Source organism: Eupeodes corollae, chromosome 3 (genome assembly GCF_945859685.1).
Source record: "Eupeodes corollae chromosome 3, idEupCoro1.1, whole genome shotgun sequence".
In the NCBI taxonomy this organism is placed as follows: Eukaryota; Metazoa; Arthropoda; class Insecta; order Diptera; family Syrphidae; genus Eupeodes; species Eupeodes corollae.
In genome coordinates, this window is record NC_079149.1 from 61,593,684 (window position 1) to 61,609,776 (window position 16,093).

The following is a 16,093-nucleotide window of genomic DNA, read 5'->3' on the forward strand; positions in this document are numbered from 1 at the left end:
GCGGGGTGCTGGAAATCTGTCTAGAGGTTGGTCTTACCGCTTTTGTAATCATTAAAGTGATAAGTTGTTTTTTTTTTATTTCAATTAATAAATATATAAGTAAATAAATAAAAAAAAAAACCTACAAAACTTGTTTGCTCAAAGGGCAATTAAATAAAACATTTAAAAGCTTTTGTTATTGTAAACTTAGTTTATATGCGAATAAAAGCGAAGGCGTACAATAAAATTAATGACGTAGGTTAAATTGAATTAATACAAAAATAAGTCATCTAGAACTTGCAACAGAAAAATAGTTAATTCGCACAAAATTGTTCATATAGTGGATTTAAAGTAAAATAAAACAATTGTAATACCATGAATGAAGTTTTAATAATAGCATTATTTAAGTTTCGAATAATGTACTTGAAAAATTTGAGAAAAATAGCAGACGATGAACTTAATACCACGTGGATTTAATTGGAGAGAATTTATTTATTTTAACAAATGTAACGGTTTTAAGTTACAGAAATTTAATAAAATAGTCTATAAATGCGTCAAATGACAAAACTCATTTAGAATTTGCTTTCAATTACGAAATTACTAACGTTTGGAAGATGTTTTGACAATATGACAAATATTATAAAAAATAATCCTAATGTCAATAAAAATACCAACAAAATAAACTCATATTTTTGAAACTTAAATATAAAATAATGTAAGTTCTTAACTTCCAAACTATATTTGATTTATTTACCTTGAGCTCTGCTTTTCGAGGGTAGTTCTTATAAGAAAATAAAAGACGCCATGTGACAAGAGATGAGATCATGCGGATGAAATCACCTCGAAAATGGATGAGAGTCGTGTTAAAAGAATTCAGTTGAGTTTATAATCATGTGGTTAAAACCCAAGATTTCCTTCTTTTTTTATAAATTTGCACACACTTAAGGGCTTTGCACATGAAAGCGAACAACGAATGAACTAATAGACGAACTAACTTGATTTTACAAATTTCAAAAAGTCAATTCCAAACAATATTTAAATTATATGAAACCAATTGACACCATTATTAGGCTCACAAAATTTGCAATTTGTTCTCTAAAACAAGAAAATGTTGTAAAAAAAAAATTGGTAGTAACGAATTGCAGTGAGGTTGCTACGAACTGTCTAACTCTATTCGCGTTCCACTTACCATCCACAATGCAAAGAATAAATTGCTCGCTCTCAACTTAACCTCAAAATTATACCACTCTTGTTTTGTTTTTGTGTCAAAGATAGTGGCTGAGGAAAGAAATAAAGCTCATGTGAAAGAAAAGTCAAAATATGCGAACATCCACAGTCCGCATATCGTAGCTCATGTGCAAAATGCCTTAAGCGGTTATTACCCTTTAAATATTTAAAGTGCTAGTTTAGGAAAAAAGGGTATAATTAAAGAGGAGACATTTTGAATACCAAAATGAAAAGGAAAAACAAATTTGGGTAAAGCATTTCACATTCTCAATGTGCGGTTAAAAAATTAACCTCTATACTTAGACGTCCGAAATCGAGTTCAAGGGTAAACTGATAAGCATTCCTGTAAGTGGTAGTTTTACGGTTGAATTGTTTGAGAGGGGCGGGAATGCAACTAGCCTATTTGAGAGGACAATTTTTTTTTTAAATTATTGGTAAACAACAAAAGGCATGAAACTTTGCGGCAGTTTTCAATTGATGCTCATTTTTCGATTATAGTTCTATCGCCTAATATTTTCAAAGTTCTATTTTTGATTCTATCCAAAATGCTTAAAGTCGTTTAAGAGGGACATGCGCAAATGAACGAGTTATATTTCAGTTTTGGACGAATGTAGCTCACAGCAGCATTTTTGTACTGAAAGTTGATTCGTTTCTTGGACGCAAATGCCACGGATGGTTAGTTACATGAGCGGTTGGTTGTGCTTTCAAAACATGACAAAGCGTTGAGTTTTTGAAGCATCAAATTCTAAGCAGTAAAAAAGAGGCTGGGATGCGATCCATACTGATAACTTCCCATCCCGTCTGTAGATTCGTCTTGCTTAAAAGTTTGTAGGTTTTTGTGTTGGGTTAAAAAAGTTTTCAGTTGAATTATTCTTAAAAATAAATTTCTGCAAAAATCAACAAACAATATTTTTCATAGAAAGAAATAGTTTAGTTTTGTTAAATAGATTTTTAGTCGAAAACAAATTTTTAACAATTTTAGTAGCATTTCTTTAGTTTTTACAAATTTGATGAATGGAATTAATTTGAGAAATATCGAGAACCGAACATCAATTTTAACCTAATTTGCGTACTATTTTTTGTAGATTTTATTTTTTTATGAAAAAAAACGGACTGTTGGATTTTTATAAAAAAAAAAACTACTGAATATCGAAAACAATATTTTCTGTAAGTTTAAGTATTGTTTTTTTCCTTAATTTTCAAAATTTTACTGAGTGTTAGCAACAATATTTTTTAAAAGATAAAAGTAGTTAAAATCCAATATCTCAAAGCTTTGAAAAAAAAATCGAAAATCAATTTTAAATTATTATTAAATTAAATTTTCTCTAAAGTTTTTATTTTTTGTAAGAAAATTATCAATTCGATTTTCCTCAAAATTTTCTCGAATGTTGAAAATAATATTTCTTATAAAATAAAATAAGTTTGAAGCCATAATCTCAAGGTTTTGAAAGAATATTTGTCGAAATTCAATTTTTACCAACCTTGAGTAATGTTTTTTTTTGTTTTTATTTTTTATAAAAAGACTGTCAATTTGATTTTTCTCAAAATTTTACCAGATGTTGGAGATGAAATCATTTATTATTCAAACAATTTTTGAGGTGACAAATTTTTTGTTTAGTTGTTTTGATTTGTAGAAAAAAACGTTCTTCCAAAAATATACTTGTTTGGTATCACGTTACAATACATATTATAAATTTAACTCAAGTCTCTAGTGTCATTGGTTCGTAAGATATTTAGGGTAAACCAAAATGTTCACCTTTTTTTTAAGCTGCTATGGGAAAAAAACACCCACGCAGTTTTCTTGAGAGCCCTTTCTGCAAAATTTATTTGAAGTCGATATCTCTACTGGTTCTTGAGCTATCGACTACGAAAAAAACGTCCGAACTTTCAGACATACGAACGCACGCATAGACATCTTTCTAAAAAACTTTTATTTTGACTCTAGGGACCTTGAAACATCGAGAAATGTCAAAATTATTAATTCGACAAATCAGACCCATTACAATAAATTCCTATTGGAAGTTAATAATTCCCTATTGGACAATTTTGTCACTGACTTTTTTGCTTTTAATATTTTTGTATTTATTATGACTGATTTGACAATTTATTTTAACAAGATTTTTACAATTTTGAACAAAAATTGATAACATAGAAACCTTGTTTAATACAAATTCTTTTTACTTGCAATGGTTTTGCTAAAGGTTATTTTAAAAAATTGATAAATAATTAATTAACAAAAAAGCTCATATATTTCAGATTTTTATATTTTTTCATTTTCTTACATGCTTAAAAACATTAATAGACACTTGGAGCTTAAATCAAAGCTTTATTTAAAATTCTTTTGTCAATATGTTATATTTATTATATTAAATATGGAATAAATTTCAATATCATTCATACTCATATGAATTTAAATATATGTAGGTATAGTTGGGATGCATAGAATTAATTCAATGTGAATCTTCGTTTTATTAATTTTTCGAGTTCTTTGCAATACACCCATACAAATAATCTATTGGTATATGAGTAATTGTAATACATTTATTTCGTATTTATTGAATAACTAAATTATTCATTAATTAATGCCGCGCAATAGAATAGGTACATGAGACGTCATAACGAGTGCCATGAAGCTAATGACACCTGTGAACAAAATTATAATAGTGAAATAATAACAAAGCAATGAATTAAGCTTTAAAATGATAATTAGTAAAATGCATTCAGTTGTAAAATTCCTTCCTATAATGTTTGCACTTTATTAACTGTTCAGGAAACAAAAAAAAAAACATTTTATGAAATCACATTACAATTAATTTGTAATATTTTTCTAAATTATAGAAATGTTTGTTTAAATCAACGTGTATTTAATGCATTACATAATAATTTACAGAAACCATGTAACAGTTGCATATCTTGACAAATTTTCTATAGATTAGAATAATTCACCTAATTGAAATTTTTCATAAAAATGATTGAATTTTTGTGTTATAATGTTGAAGTTGTTTTAATAAGTTCTGAGTCGTATGGAATTAATTGGGCAGCACTGCCATAAAAGTTATCTTTTATGAGGTCCCAAAAAGTCTGAAGGTGTTAAATCACAAGATTTACAATAGGTGAATTAATACGACCAGGAAGCTTGTTTTGCAAAAATGCAACTGTTCCGTGTGTTTTGTGATTTTGTCCACAGCAATATCTTGCAAATGCCAATCATTCAAAATTATTAAATATAAATCGTATTGCACACAATACCCGCGTTTTGTTGAAAAATCTATCAATAGTATAGTAGGATTTAACACGAATAACAAAAACAATATTCGTAGTATGAATACTACCGATAAAAGTTAAAGTAGAATCTTACTACGGATGGGTTTTTGATATTTATACGAGTCTCGAATGGATCTTATGTGATTTTGTTCTCAAATGTTGGTACGATTGATATTGCAATTGTATCTCGATAGCTGTGTTCGTTGAATAATTGTGCATTTGGAATCATATGTTTTCCATTGGATAAAAAAAACAATCTGTTACTGTTGATATTATTAAGTTTTTTTAATGAAAATGGACTAACTGGGCTTATTTTGTAAGAGAAAACAATAGAAATATGCAAATAAACAGACCATAATGCATTAACGAACTCCTCCACAAAGGTTTTTCTTCACAAATTTCGAATCCACTCCGAATCGAGTCAAATCAAGCTCATTTCAACTCGATTCAGGTATATAAAGAATTTAGGCGAGCTTCAATCTCACTTCAATACCACATCTTAATGTAGTAGTCTACGAACAAACCCCCTTCTTGAAGTTATTATTTTATGTCAAATTGTTTGGTTAAAACTTTTAAATCACATTACACAGACGTATTTTCTTGATTTTGATAGTCAACTATCAAAAAACAGCTTACACGATTTTACCCTTGGTGAATTGCGCTATTTTTTTTTATTCAGTTGTATCAACCTTCAAATATAAAAACCGGACTTCTGCGGATCGTTTTTTTTTTGCAGTTTATCACTGTACTATATAGGGAATACCAACAAAACACGGATAATATTTTCAATAATCAGTCTTTGGTTTTCGTAACCCAAACTCTACAATTTTAAGCTTGTTAGTGGAGCTTCAGATGTAAAATTGATGATAATTTGTATAACTTTACTGTATTTCCTTACTTAACGAACTCAATATGCTCACTAGATAGGCTGATGACTGCGGACTTAGTATTAATCCTCAAAAAACAGACCTCGTTCTTATTACACGGAAATACACGATCCCAGTGATTGTACCTAATTCAATAAAAGGTGTACCACTAATTTTTACCAATGAAGCCGAAAATCTTGGTCTGATATTGGACAAAAAATAAAGTTGGAAAGCGTATATTCAGGAAAGAGTTTGCAAGAAAGCCATAGGTAGTAAATGGGGTTTTCAACCTCGCATTACCTACCTATTGGATATACACATATGTCATCCGACCAATACTTATGTACGGGGTTGCAGTATGGTGGACTGCACTGGAGAAAGTCACATACTACGACCAACTCAACAGAGTCCAACGCACTGCATGTCTCTGCATAAGCGGGGCATTAATAACTACACCCTCAGCAGCGTTAGACACTCTCCTCCATCTGACACCCCTCGACATATTCAGCAAAAAATTGGCAGCGAGTACAGTTATAAGACTCAACGCCTCATTTGAATGGACCAACAACAATGTGGGGCACCTCATCATTTTGAACCTCTTTGGTTCTATACCAAAGTACATAGACTACACTATTCCCAAAACCCAATTTGGAAAAAACTTCCAGGTATCTATTCCATCCAGAGATGAATGGAAAGACAAAAAACTCCTGGATGACAAAAGCATTAATTTTTATACAGATGAATCCAAGACATATGAGGGAATTGGTAGTGGTGTGTACTCAGATAAGCTCAATCTAAGCATCTCATTCCGCCTCCCTAATCATTGTAGAGTCTTCCAATCGGAAATTTAAGCGATCAAAGAGGTTCTCTCCTGGCTAAGAGAAAACTTGATATCAACTTCTGATATCCGTCAGGCTGCTATTAAATCTCTTGACGGTGTTTCAACCAAATCTCAAACGGCCCTAGATTGTCGATCGTGTCTTATGGAGATGGCGCAGCAATTTAATATTCACCTATGTTGGGTGCCGGGCCACAGAGACATCACATCAACTCTAGGTGGTACAATTTACCAACATGCTCAGCCACAAAACTCATATGGCCTTCACTGGACCTAAAGCACTCTAAAGAATTGTTATCTCAAAGCAGACTTCATATTAGCTCCCTAATAGGTGTTCTTACGGGACACTGTCTTATAGGCAGACACGCAATACGACTTGGTGTAGCCTCAAATGACTTCTGCAGGAGCTGTATGGACGAGGAAGAAGAGGAAACAATCTCTCACCTACTCTGCACTTGCCCTGATCTTTCACTAAGACGCAAAACTTCATCTGGGAGAATACTCATTTGATAATCCCAGTGAACTAGCAAAAAAGGATATCAAATATCTCCTTCGTTTTATAAAAAGCTCAAAATGGTTCGACTAGAGGAAGTAACTCTCTGGATTCATGTGGTATCACAATGGGCCTTTTCTTTTGGCCTAAGTGTGTGGATTCTGAATTTGCAGCCACTTATTAAACCTAACCTAACCTAACTGTAGTTTTTACATTTTAATTTTTGGTGAAAATTTTAAAGGCAACAATTATTTACTTAAATGAAACATAAGTGTTCTTTATTTGCACGTATGCAGCAAAACAAAGTTGTATGTAGTCAATTTTTAGTTTTTGGTATTAAGTTCAGGTTCAAAGTGATAATGAATGAATTTTCTCTCATTTATTTTGAAAAATTCTTTGAAAACATCGAATACGTGATTAAAATCTGAATCACCCTGCGTATTTTGTATCCTATGATTAATATACTTATTTTGTAACAAGAAATTGAAAAAAAAAATTGAAACTTATGAAAAAATATTAACTCTACATGGACGATCCCTTGAAATGGATTTAAATAATGTGCAATATTTTTTTCTTTAAGAATACAGTGTGCTTTATTCTTTTATAAAAGTAAATAATATTACATTTGTATTGCTCCCACGTTTTCTCATTGTAACTTAGATTGCAAATTTGAATACCAATTAAGATTCGGTAAAATGTGCGTCAAGAGCCACAAAGGTTTTTCTTTAATATTTTCTTATTTGTTTTATTATAAAGATAGTATATTCGGGATTTATTGAGTTTTGATAGGAAGTTTGGTTAGCTTTTAATTATATCTTTAACAACCATTTCTGAAATGCATTCATATGAAATGATGTATGACTGATTTTCAAGAAATACTTATCGTCAATTTAAAATATAGTCTAGTTAAGTCTATAACAGTTATGGTCATATAAGTTACGATTTGCTTTGTGTTTCAATTTTTATATTTTGTCAAGCTCCAGTTGGAAGAATTCAAGGAAATTATATTTTACTTAAAATAATTCAGTATTTCCTTCTTTTGAATTAGTTTCATCTGCAAAATTATGTCCAAATATAATTGATTTTTAAAAAATTCATATAGTAACACTCTACTATTATATTGAATACAAAAATAACCATCTAGTGTTTGCATGTTAGCTCTTAAGCTGATTTTTTCTCAAAGCAAGCTTATTTTATTTTGTATCTACTTTATAAATGTTAATTGAAGTTTATTAACTCAAGCAGCGATGTTAAATTAACTGACGTCATCACATTCTTCTTTTAAAACGGATATACTTAATCTATGTATTATGATGATGATGATGATGAGTTATCATACAAGAAATTGCTTTGCTCTGCATACAAAACTCGCGAAAAAAAGAATTGCAAAGCTGATGTTTCCAACGAACGCCTGACGACCGACGCATTAAATTTGTGTATACATAAGGTAAGGGAACTCTTTATATGGATAAAGTCAAAAGCGGAAATAAATAATTTGTATACACTTTATTTGTATATATTTCTTTAAAAACAACATTTCGACATTTGTATACTTGCTTTTGAGCTAGAATTTTTAACTCCCATTAGAAGTTGCTATAAACGGTCCGATTTTTCAAATGTGAAGAAAGAACATTCGAATGCGACCCATATTAGATAACTTCCCACCTCGTCTGTCGATTCGTCTTGCTCAAAAGTTTGTACGTTTTCGTGTTGGGTTAAAAAAGTTTTCAGTCGAACTATTCTTAAAAATTTTAAAATTATCAATAATATTTTTAAGATTAGGATATAGCTTAGTTTGAAAATCTAGTTTTGTTAAATAGATTTTTAGTCGCAAATAAATTTTTACCAATATAAGTAGCATTTCATAAATTTTTACAAATTAGCTGGATAAAATTAATTTGAGAGATGTCAAGAACCGAACATCAATTTTTACCAAACTTGAATACTATTTTTTGTAGATTTTATTTTTTTATGAAAAAACGGACTACTGAATATCGAAAACAATAATTTCTGTGAAATAAAAAGAGTTTGAAGACAATATTGTTCATTTTTGAAAATATCTTTGAGTCGTAAGTAAATTCTTTCCAAGTTTTAGTATTGTTTTTTTTTTAGGTTTTTATTTTTTGTTTAAGAACTGTCAATTAGATTTTCTCAAATTTTTTCTGAATGTTGACAATAATATTTTTAAAAGATAAAAGTAGTGTAAAGCCAATATCTCTAAGTTTTGAAAAGATATTTAAATCCAAAATCAATTTTTAACAACTTTTATTATTTTTTTGTACGTTTTTGTTGTTTGTAAAAAAAACTGTCAATTAGATTTTCCTACAAACATTTCGGAATGTTAAAGAAATATTTCTTATAAGCAAAAATTAGTTGGAAGCCATAATCTCAAATTTTTGTGTCGAAAATCAATTTTTACCAACTTTGAGTAATGTTTGCTTTTAAGTTTTTATTTTTTGTAAAAATAACTGTCATTTCGATTTTTCACAAAATTTTTTTTTAATTTTTTTTTTTTTTATAAGATAAAATAAGTTTGAAGCTATAATCTAAAGTTTTTGAAAAACATTTGAGTCGTAATTCAATCTTTACCAAATATGTACATTTTTTTTTTAGGTTTTTATTTTTTATTAAAAAATAATTCGATTGTCAATTCGATTTTCCTCAAAATTTTACCAAATATTAATATTAAAATAGTTGCACAAAATTGTTTAGGAGATAAAACCATTTTTTGTTCGTAAAATTTTCGAGGTGACATTTTTTTTTTAAATTTTTAATTTATAAAAAAAAACGTAAATTGAATTTTTTTCCAAAAATATGTTGATTTGGTATCACGTTACTACATAATACATACTATACATTTACATAATATAAATTTAATTCAAGTCTCTAGCGTCATTGGTTCGTGAGATGTTTAGGGTTTACCAAAATGTTCACCTTTTTTTTAAACTGCTATGGTAAAAAAAAACACCCACACAATTAGCTTGAGAGCCTTTCTGCATTATTATCTGTATAACAAAATTTATTGGAATTCGATATCTCTTCTGGTTCTTGAGCTATGGACAACGAAAACGTCGCAAACAGACGTACACATGCTCGCACAAACATCTTTCTAAAAACCTTTTATTTTGACTCTAGGGACCTTGAAACGTCGAGAAATGTCAAAATTTTCGATTGGACAAATCGGACCCATTACAATAACTTCCTATGGGATGTTACAAATTTGGCAGTCACCATACTTTGTACCGATTAATAGATCTGGTTGGTAAGGTTTTCTTCCTGGCTATAAAATTGCATTTTTCCAATGAGGTTGATGGCCTTAACTTAGATCCGACTTCAAAATTAATGTATTACTTAAAATTTTTCAGATATTACTTTTTAAAAATCGAACAAACAAGTAATTTTTTGTCAATGAAATCCGTGATGGTTTTCGAAATCTATAATCCATTCCATCAATATTCACTTGAAATTTTTTTCTTATTATATTTGATATTCGAAAATGTTCAGAAGTTGTTAGATTTCACTTGTCTTGCAAAAATTTGAAAAACACGTAAAAACATTTATGTTAAAATGATTTACAACAGAAAAGGTAAGAACGGTTTGAAAGAAATTTGTGTCCTTGTAACGAATCTGTTGTCTTCACAATTCTATTATATCAAGGTTTTGAATAATATTAAAAAAATATAAAAATGGTGTTGAAAATGGGTATTTTTAAAACTTGAGCAAATACTTAAAATTAAAGCTTAGATTTTAAGTCCCAAAAGTATTTTTTAAAGCTATGAAACTATTAAAATTTATATTTTTTTCAAAACTTCAAACAAAGACTCATATCTAGTAAGACTTTACAAAAATCTTAGTAAGATACTTAAATTATTTAAACTGTACCTAGAAGAGTAAAGATGTATACTTTGCAAAATCATCATGCAATTTTTTAAGGATACATTTTTAAAAAAATTGATGTGTCAGAAAAATTAAAAGTCAGGATTCGAATTTTGGACAAATTAATAATTTAAAAAACAATTTTTTTATTTGTGGAAAAGAAAAAAATGTAATTTTGTTGACCAGTCGACTGCTTTCGACTTAAATTAAAATTAACATTACGAAGTCGTAAGCAATTGTTAATCAAAGGAACAGAACTAAATTTTTGTAAGCTAGAATATTGAAATATTGTAAGCTAGAAAATAAAAATAATGTCAGTTTTGATATCTAGTCAGATCTAAAAAAATCTATTTGACATTGTTCAATCAAAAAATAAAAATTTCAAATTAACAGTCTAGATTTCAAATCCAGTCACCAATTGAAGGGCAAGCTTTATTTTTAAAATAACTAATTTTTATACTTTGGTAATAAAGCCAATATGTTAACTACTCTAAGGAGCTAAAAAATTTTTACTTTTATTTATCTTACTAAAAACTGTAAAGTTGTTCAATTTACATAACTTTTAAATTAAAAGTTAGAATTCAAAGACTTGCCGACTGCCAGTTTCTTACATTTTCCAAGGATATTTTTGACAAATTACTAACGACGTCTTACTTTTTCAATACATTTTTGCTTTCATAATAATAATAATAATAATTAATAATTCTTTAAGAAATTAAAAAGAAATGTATGTTTAAAGTTTTAATTACAGATTTTTAGCTTACCGTGGAGATGGCGTATGAGTGGCATTTTTTAAATTGTTTGAATTGCTTTGTCTGTTAATATCTTTAATTAATTCACCATTTACAATACAATTTTATATATAAATTGAAAATATAGTTGAAAAGTAGGATTTCGCTATTTAGAAAATACACAGTTTTGACATTAAAAAAAAAGAATTTTCTCTTCAATCCCTTTGTGAAACTACTTCATTTACGTAATCACATTTTAATGATATCAAATAATTTATTTTTAAAGATAATCGTTATCAGACAAAAGGTTCTTATTGTAAGTTGCTAACAGGCGCAACAAGCAGGCCCTTTTCTACAAATCAACAAGCTGAATAATCATCTTTTAATTTATAATCATGGTTGCTATTTACTTTTTGTAGGTTTTTGAAAATTAAAAAAAAAAAAAACAAAAACCAGGTTGTGTTGAAAACTGAAACTTCCTTTGAGTGATATGAAGATAACAAAACAATAATTTATTAACTCAAGTTCTATTATATCATAATTTTGAACAATTTTAGTGACAAATTAATTCGATAATTTCTGGTACTAACTATTTTTTAAAGATATTATATTACAACCAGTCTTATTGTGAATTTTTGTCATATAAATGACAACTTTGATCGATGATTAACATCAATCAACATTTTGTTTAAAAAAACAGAAACAAATCGGTAAATTATTGACAAATTAGCAAACTTTTTCGAATTAAAAATTCAAGTTTGGAAAACAAATTAACAAAGCTATAAACAATTTGGCAAAATGAGGTTTCAGATATTTTCTGTTCCCAAAAATTAACAAACAAACCCAATATACGAATATTTTTTTTATATATTTGGCGGACATTGAAGGTTTTCTTTTAAATATCCTACAAAAATGGGGGGGTTAGAAAAGAGATGTCGGTTTTGAGCTGCAATGATATTGAAAGATACAACGATCCACATTCACATAGTACGGTAAAAGAACGAATCTATAAACCTTAAAGTACCTACATTCGTATTGTCTTTGTTTTTTTTTTTGACATATGAATTTCGAAACTCGGTTCTACATTAAGATTTCTAAGGTCTACAAATAATATCTTACGACCTTATTTTTGTTAGAAGTAGGAAATCAAATCAAGGAACAAACTAGCTACTTTGATCTCACATAAATGACATTTACTTACTTGATTTATTGCTGAACTGTTATTGCTGTGGTATTCCATTTGATCGTTATTTATTGTTGGATAATCGAAAGAAGGACGTATTGGATCAAGAAACGTTTGTAAATCCGTGAAATTTGGATGCGAAAGTAACGAAAGAGCCATTCGTGTTAAAGTTACGAACTTTCTTTGACGTTTACAAGATTTTTAAATTTTATTGTTATATTTTTTGAAATTCTTTAATTTTTATAACAATTGATTTATAGAACTTTATGTAAATGTATTTTATATCAGTTTGAGTTTTTGTTTGTTTGTTAATTATTTAGCTTGGTGGCGAAAAGTTTATGATGTCCCACTCGTTATTTTGTGTGAAGGTTTAAATTTATGTTTTATTAATTGTAAAAGATTATAGTGCAAATTTTTTGTATTAATTATATATTTTTCATATAGTCACATTTCATATAGAAGATTTTATTTTTTGTTTGAGAATTTAATTATATTATATTGTGGTTTAACACTTTTATTTTTAGAACTAATAAGGCACTGTGTTTAGAATTACATTTATTTTATGTGTGTTTTTAACACTTATTCTAATTTTGTAGAATATATTAGATTTTGTATTTGTTTTTTTTTTTAAGGATGTTATATCACTAAAGAAATATTTTATGGTTATATTTCTCTAAGTACGAGTATAGTAATTTTTTTTTCTTCAATTTTGACACTTTTTAAACTTTTTTTGTAATCGCCAAAAACTAGGGAATTTTTTTGTTTGTTTTAATTTTATTTGTTTTTTTAAAGTTTTATATAGTTTTGAATATGTAGTATTTTCAGTCCAAATTAATTAAAATAATACAAAGAACGAATTATACAGCTTTTTAATTCCAGTTGTTTCACGTTGTCGATGGCTCCGTAATAATGTATTTTCTACTTTAAGCAGCATTTTGTTAATCATGCACATAAAACTTTGGTTGCATTCATTTGAAAAATAACGACTTGTCTCCATTTATCGTTGTGTAGATTATGTTTTCAGTCACTGTTATTCGAAGATGGACTTCATAAATTTGACTTTTTTGCTTTGGGATTGAATGTTGTCGGTGTTTATATATTTTCTCTATGGAATTGAGAAAAATTACAAAATTAATCTATTTATTTTTTTTCTCGTTTTTTTTATTGTTATAAAATCAAACACACAGCTTGTGAGATAGAAGACAATGATAATATTTTATTTTGATTTGATTATACGAGTATATTTTCAGACAGAGTTTTAAATTATTATTTTTATTTAAAACTGATAAGCGGCAACGAACGGCGGCGGAGATAGATAATGGACTTAGCGACGACGACAGAGTTTTGAACTTCACGAGAACACAAACACTTCTAATCAAATAAATTTGGTTAGAGTAAAACTTAGAGTATATGATTTTTGTGATTTCTGATTTTGTGTTATATTTTTTTTTTCTTTTTTTCAAGTAAATAATATAAATTCTTCTCTTTTTTGAAAATCTCACTTTTTAACACGTTTGTATTATGTACAACAGTGTTTTGTATTTTTTTTTTACAACACTTTATTTTTTTGATTTTCGTCAATCAAAGTTGCTAATTTTATTAATTTAACAATTTGTTTGCGTGAATGTTTGTATTTTTATAAGATCACTAATTAAAAACAAAAAAAAGATTTTTGATGAACTATATAATGATATCTACCGTGTGTTGTTGTAAAACTGATTATAGGAAAATAAATCGTATATTTCATTCACATTAGAGGAGCAATTTTAGAACGAAGCAGTGCTTCGCATAGCGATACGAAGACAACATGATGTTACTTTTCTTATTTTTCGGAAATGGTTAAAAACCTATAGGCTGTAGCAACCGCTTTCGAGGTTAAAATAACAATGAATTTGAAATGAATTTCTCGCCCTGATATCGATCAAGAATTTATTATTTTAACATCAACTTTATAGTTTAAGATCAAAAAACAAATTAAACGAAACAAAAAAATAATAAAAAATACGCGACACACGAATCGCGGAGCGATGATATACGAGTACACTATAAGACGAAAGGAGTACCTACTATTCAAAACGATACTAAACGACACACCAAGAAGTATCTTTTGCCCACAGGCCCCAGGGAGAGATATACCGCTGTATATATATATAGACAGACCCTAAGATTTTGCAAACGCAAACCCAACAAAGATGACAAGCAAACGACACTTCGTATATAAATGTACGAGATACAGATAGAGATACGTTCTTCTTCGTACAGCGTAGCGAATGAAAACCCAAGGAGCAAACGAACGAAACGCTTAAACGATCAAGTGAGCAACACGATCAGTAGAACAATTATTAACAATCAGCGCGGCGGTGATCAATGGCCGTCATCGCATCGCGTCCGTGTCGCGTCGTCGTCGTGGTCTTGGTCGTATTTGTGGTAGTTTCAGCGAAGCCCCGAGTTGCTGCCACCCGCGAAAAGCTCACAAAGATCTAAAGACAAATATTGATAGAAGCAAACTTGTAGTACGAGAAGCGAGAAGTCAGTTAGACGAGAAAATTAATAAATTGAAATAAATTCGAAAATCCCTTAGAGGATTGTGGAGCTTTTTCTGTTTTCGAATGATCAAGTTTAGGTATAGGTACTTTTTAAATTATATTCGAACACCAGCGAGAGGGTAACGGAGATGCAGACGGGGATTTTATTAATAATTGAATTCAATTCTTTGCGAAGTTGATTTGAAAAAAACGTTGTGATATCGTCACAGGCCAACAAGTAACTGATTGCTAGTAGTTGGTGACCAAACTGCGTTTTTTGCTCTTAAAAAAACACCACAACATTTTTATTGCAGGCCTCAAGCACAGCATAGATGTGTGTTTTTTGTTGTTTTTGTATTTTCAACTTGTATTGTGCGGGCTTGAGTCTGGGTCTGGGTGGATGGGGCCTCTTGAAAAACCTCTGTTACTGGCTTTTCTCTCTTTTGGTATCAGGTTTTTTTTTTATTTTTATTGATAAGTTCTTATGGGCTGTTGGTTTAGTATGGGTTACTATTGGATTTATCAGCTCAGGGCTGTCGATTGGGTATTTAAAGTTTGTATTTATTTCAGTAATTATATCCAAAAAAAGGTATTGTTTTATAGATATTTTAAAAGTGTTTAAATATGTGTTTGACATCATATTGTTTGTATAGTTTGGCAACGGAGTTTTGTTAATTTAAATATAATATACATTTTTACAAACCACAAGTATGTAGTTTCTTTTTTGTAAAAATTACAAAATAAATAAGGTAGTTTTGGTAATTTTTGTTGCATTCTTTGAAGAAGAAGATCTTTTATCTTTTATATGGTACTAATTTAGGCTGAAATCTCTGGGTTAAGTTAGGTGCATTGCATTCATTTTTTTGTATCAATTTTTGTTGTGTTTAGTAGGAAATTCACCAGTATTTCAATCTTTTGGTTTCAGTATTTCTGTTTTTTTTTTCTAAAATTATTTATAGATTCAAAATTATTTAATATATGTATGTTTTTAAAAATTTCTTTAAACATAGTTACTTCATTCAAAATGATAAATATATACTCCCTGATTAAATTAAAAATTCTTTTTTTGCTGGTTTAAAAAAATCTTCATTTGCATACAAACACACTTTTA

At 28.8% G+C, this 16,093-nt stretch overlaps 1 protein-coding gene and 1 long non-coding RNA gene across 3 annotated transcripts in view; both read right to left on the bottom strand.

Moving 5' to 3' along the window:
* Positions 1-13,291, bottom strand: part of LOC129949397 (uncharacterized) — a 59,312-nt gene extending 46,021 nt beyond the window's left edge. For both annotated transcript variants that reach the window (XM_056060833.1, XM_056060832.1), the window contains exon 1: positions 12,476-13,291. In XM_056060833.1, coding sequence (XP_055916808.1) covers positions 12,476-12,616 — 141 coding nt within the window. In that variant the 5' untranslated portion in view covers positions 12,617-13,291. The remainder of the gene's footprint in view (positions 1-12,475) is intronic.
* Positions 13,292-13,737: 446 nt separating this feature from the next.
* On the bottom strand, positions 13,738-15,657 carry LOC129949404 (uncharacterized). Its single transcript, XR_008782035.1, has 2 exons — positions 15,091-15,657; positions 13,738-14,104 (listed from the first exon to the last, which is right to left on the bottom strand). It is a non-coding gene; the product is annotated as an uncharacterized LOC129949404 (long non-coding RNA).
* Between the last annotated feature and the right edge of the window lie 436 nt (positions 15,658-16,093).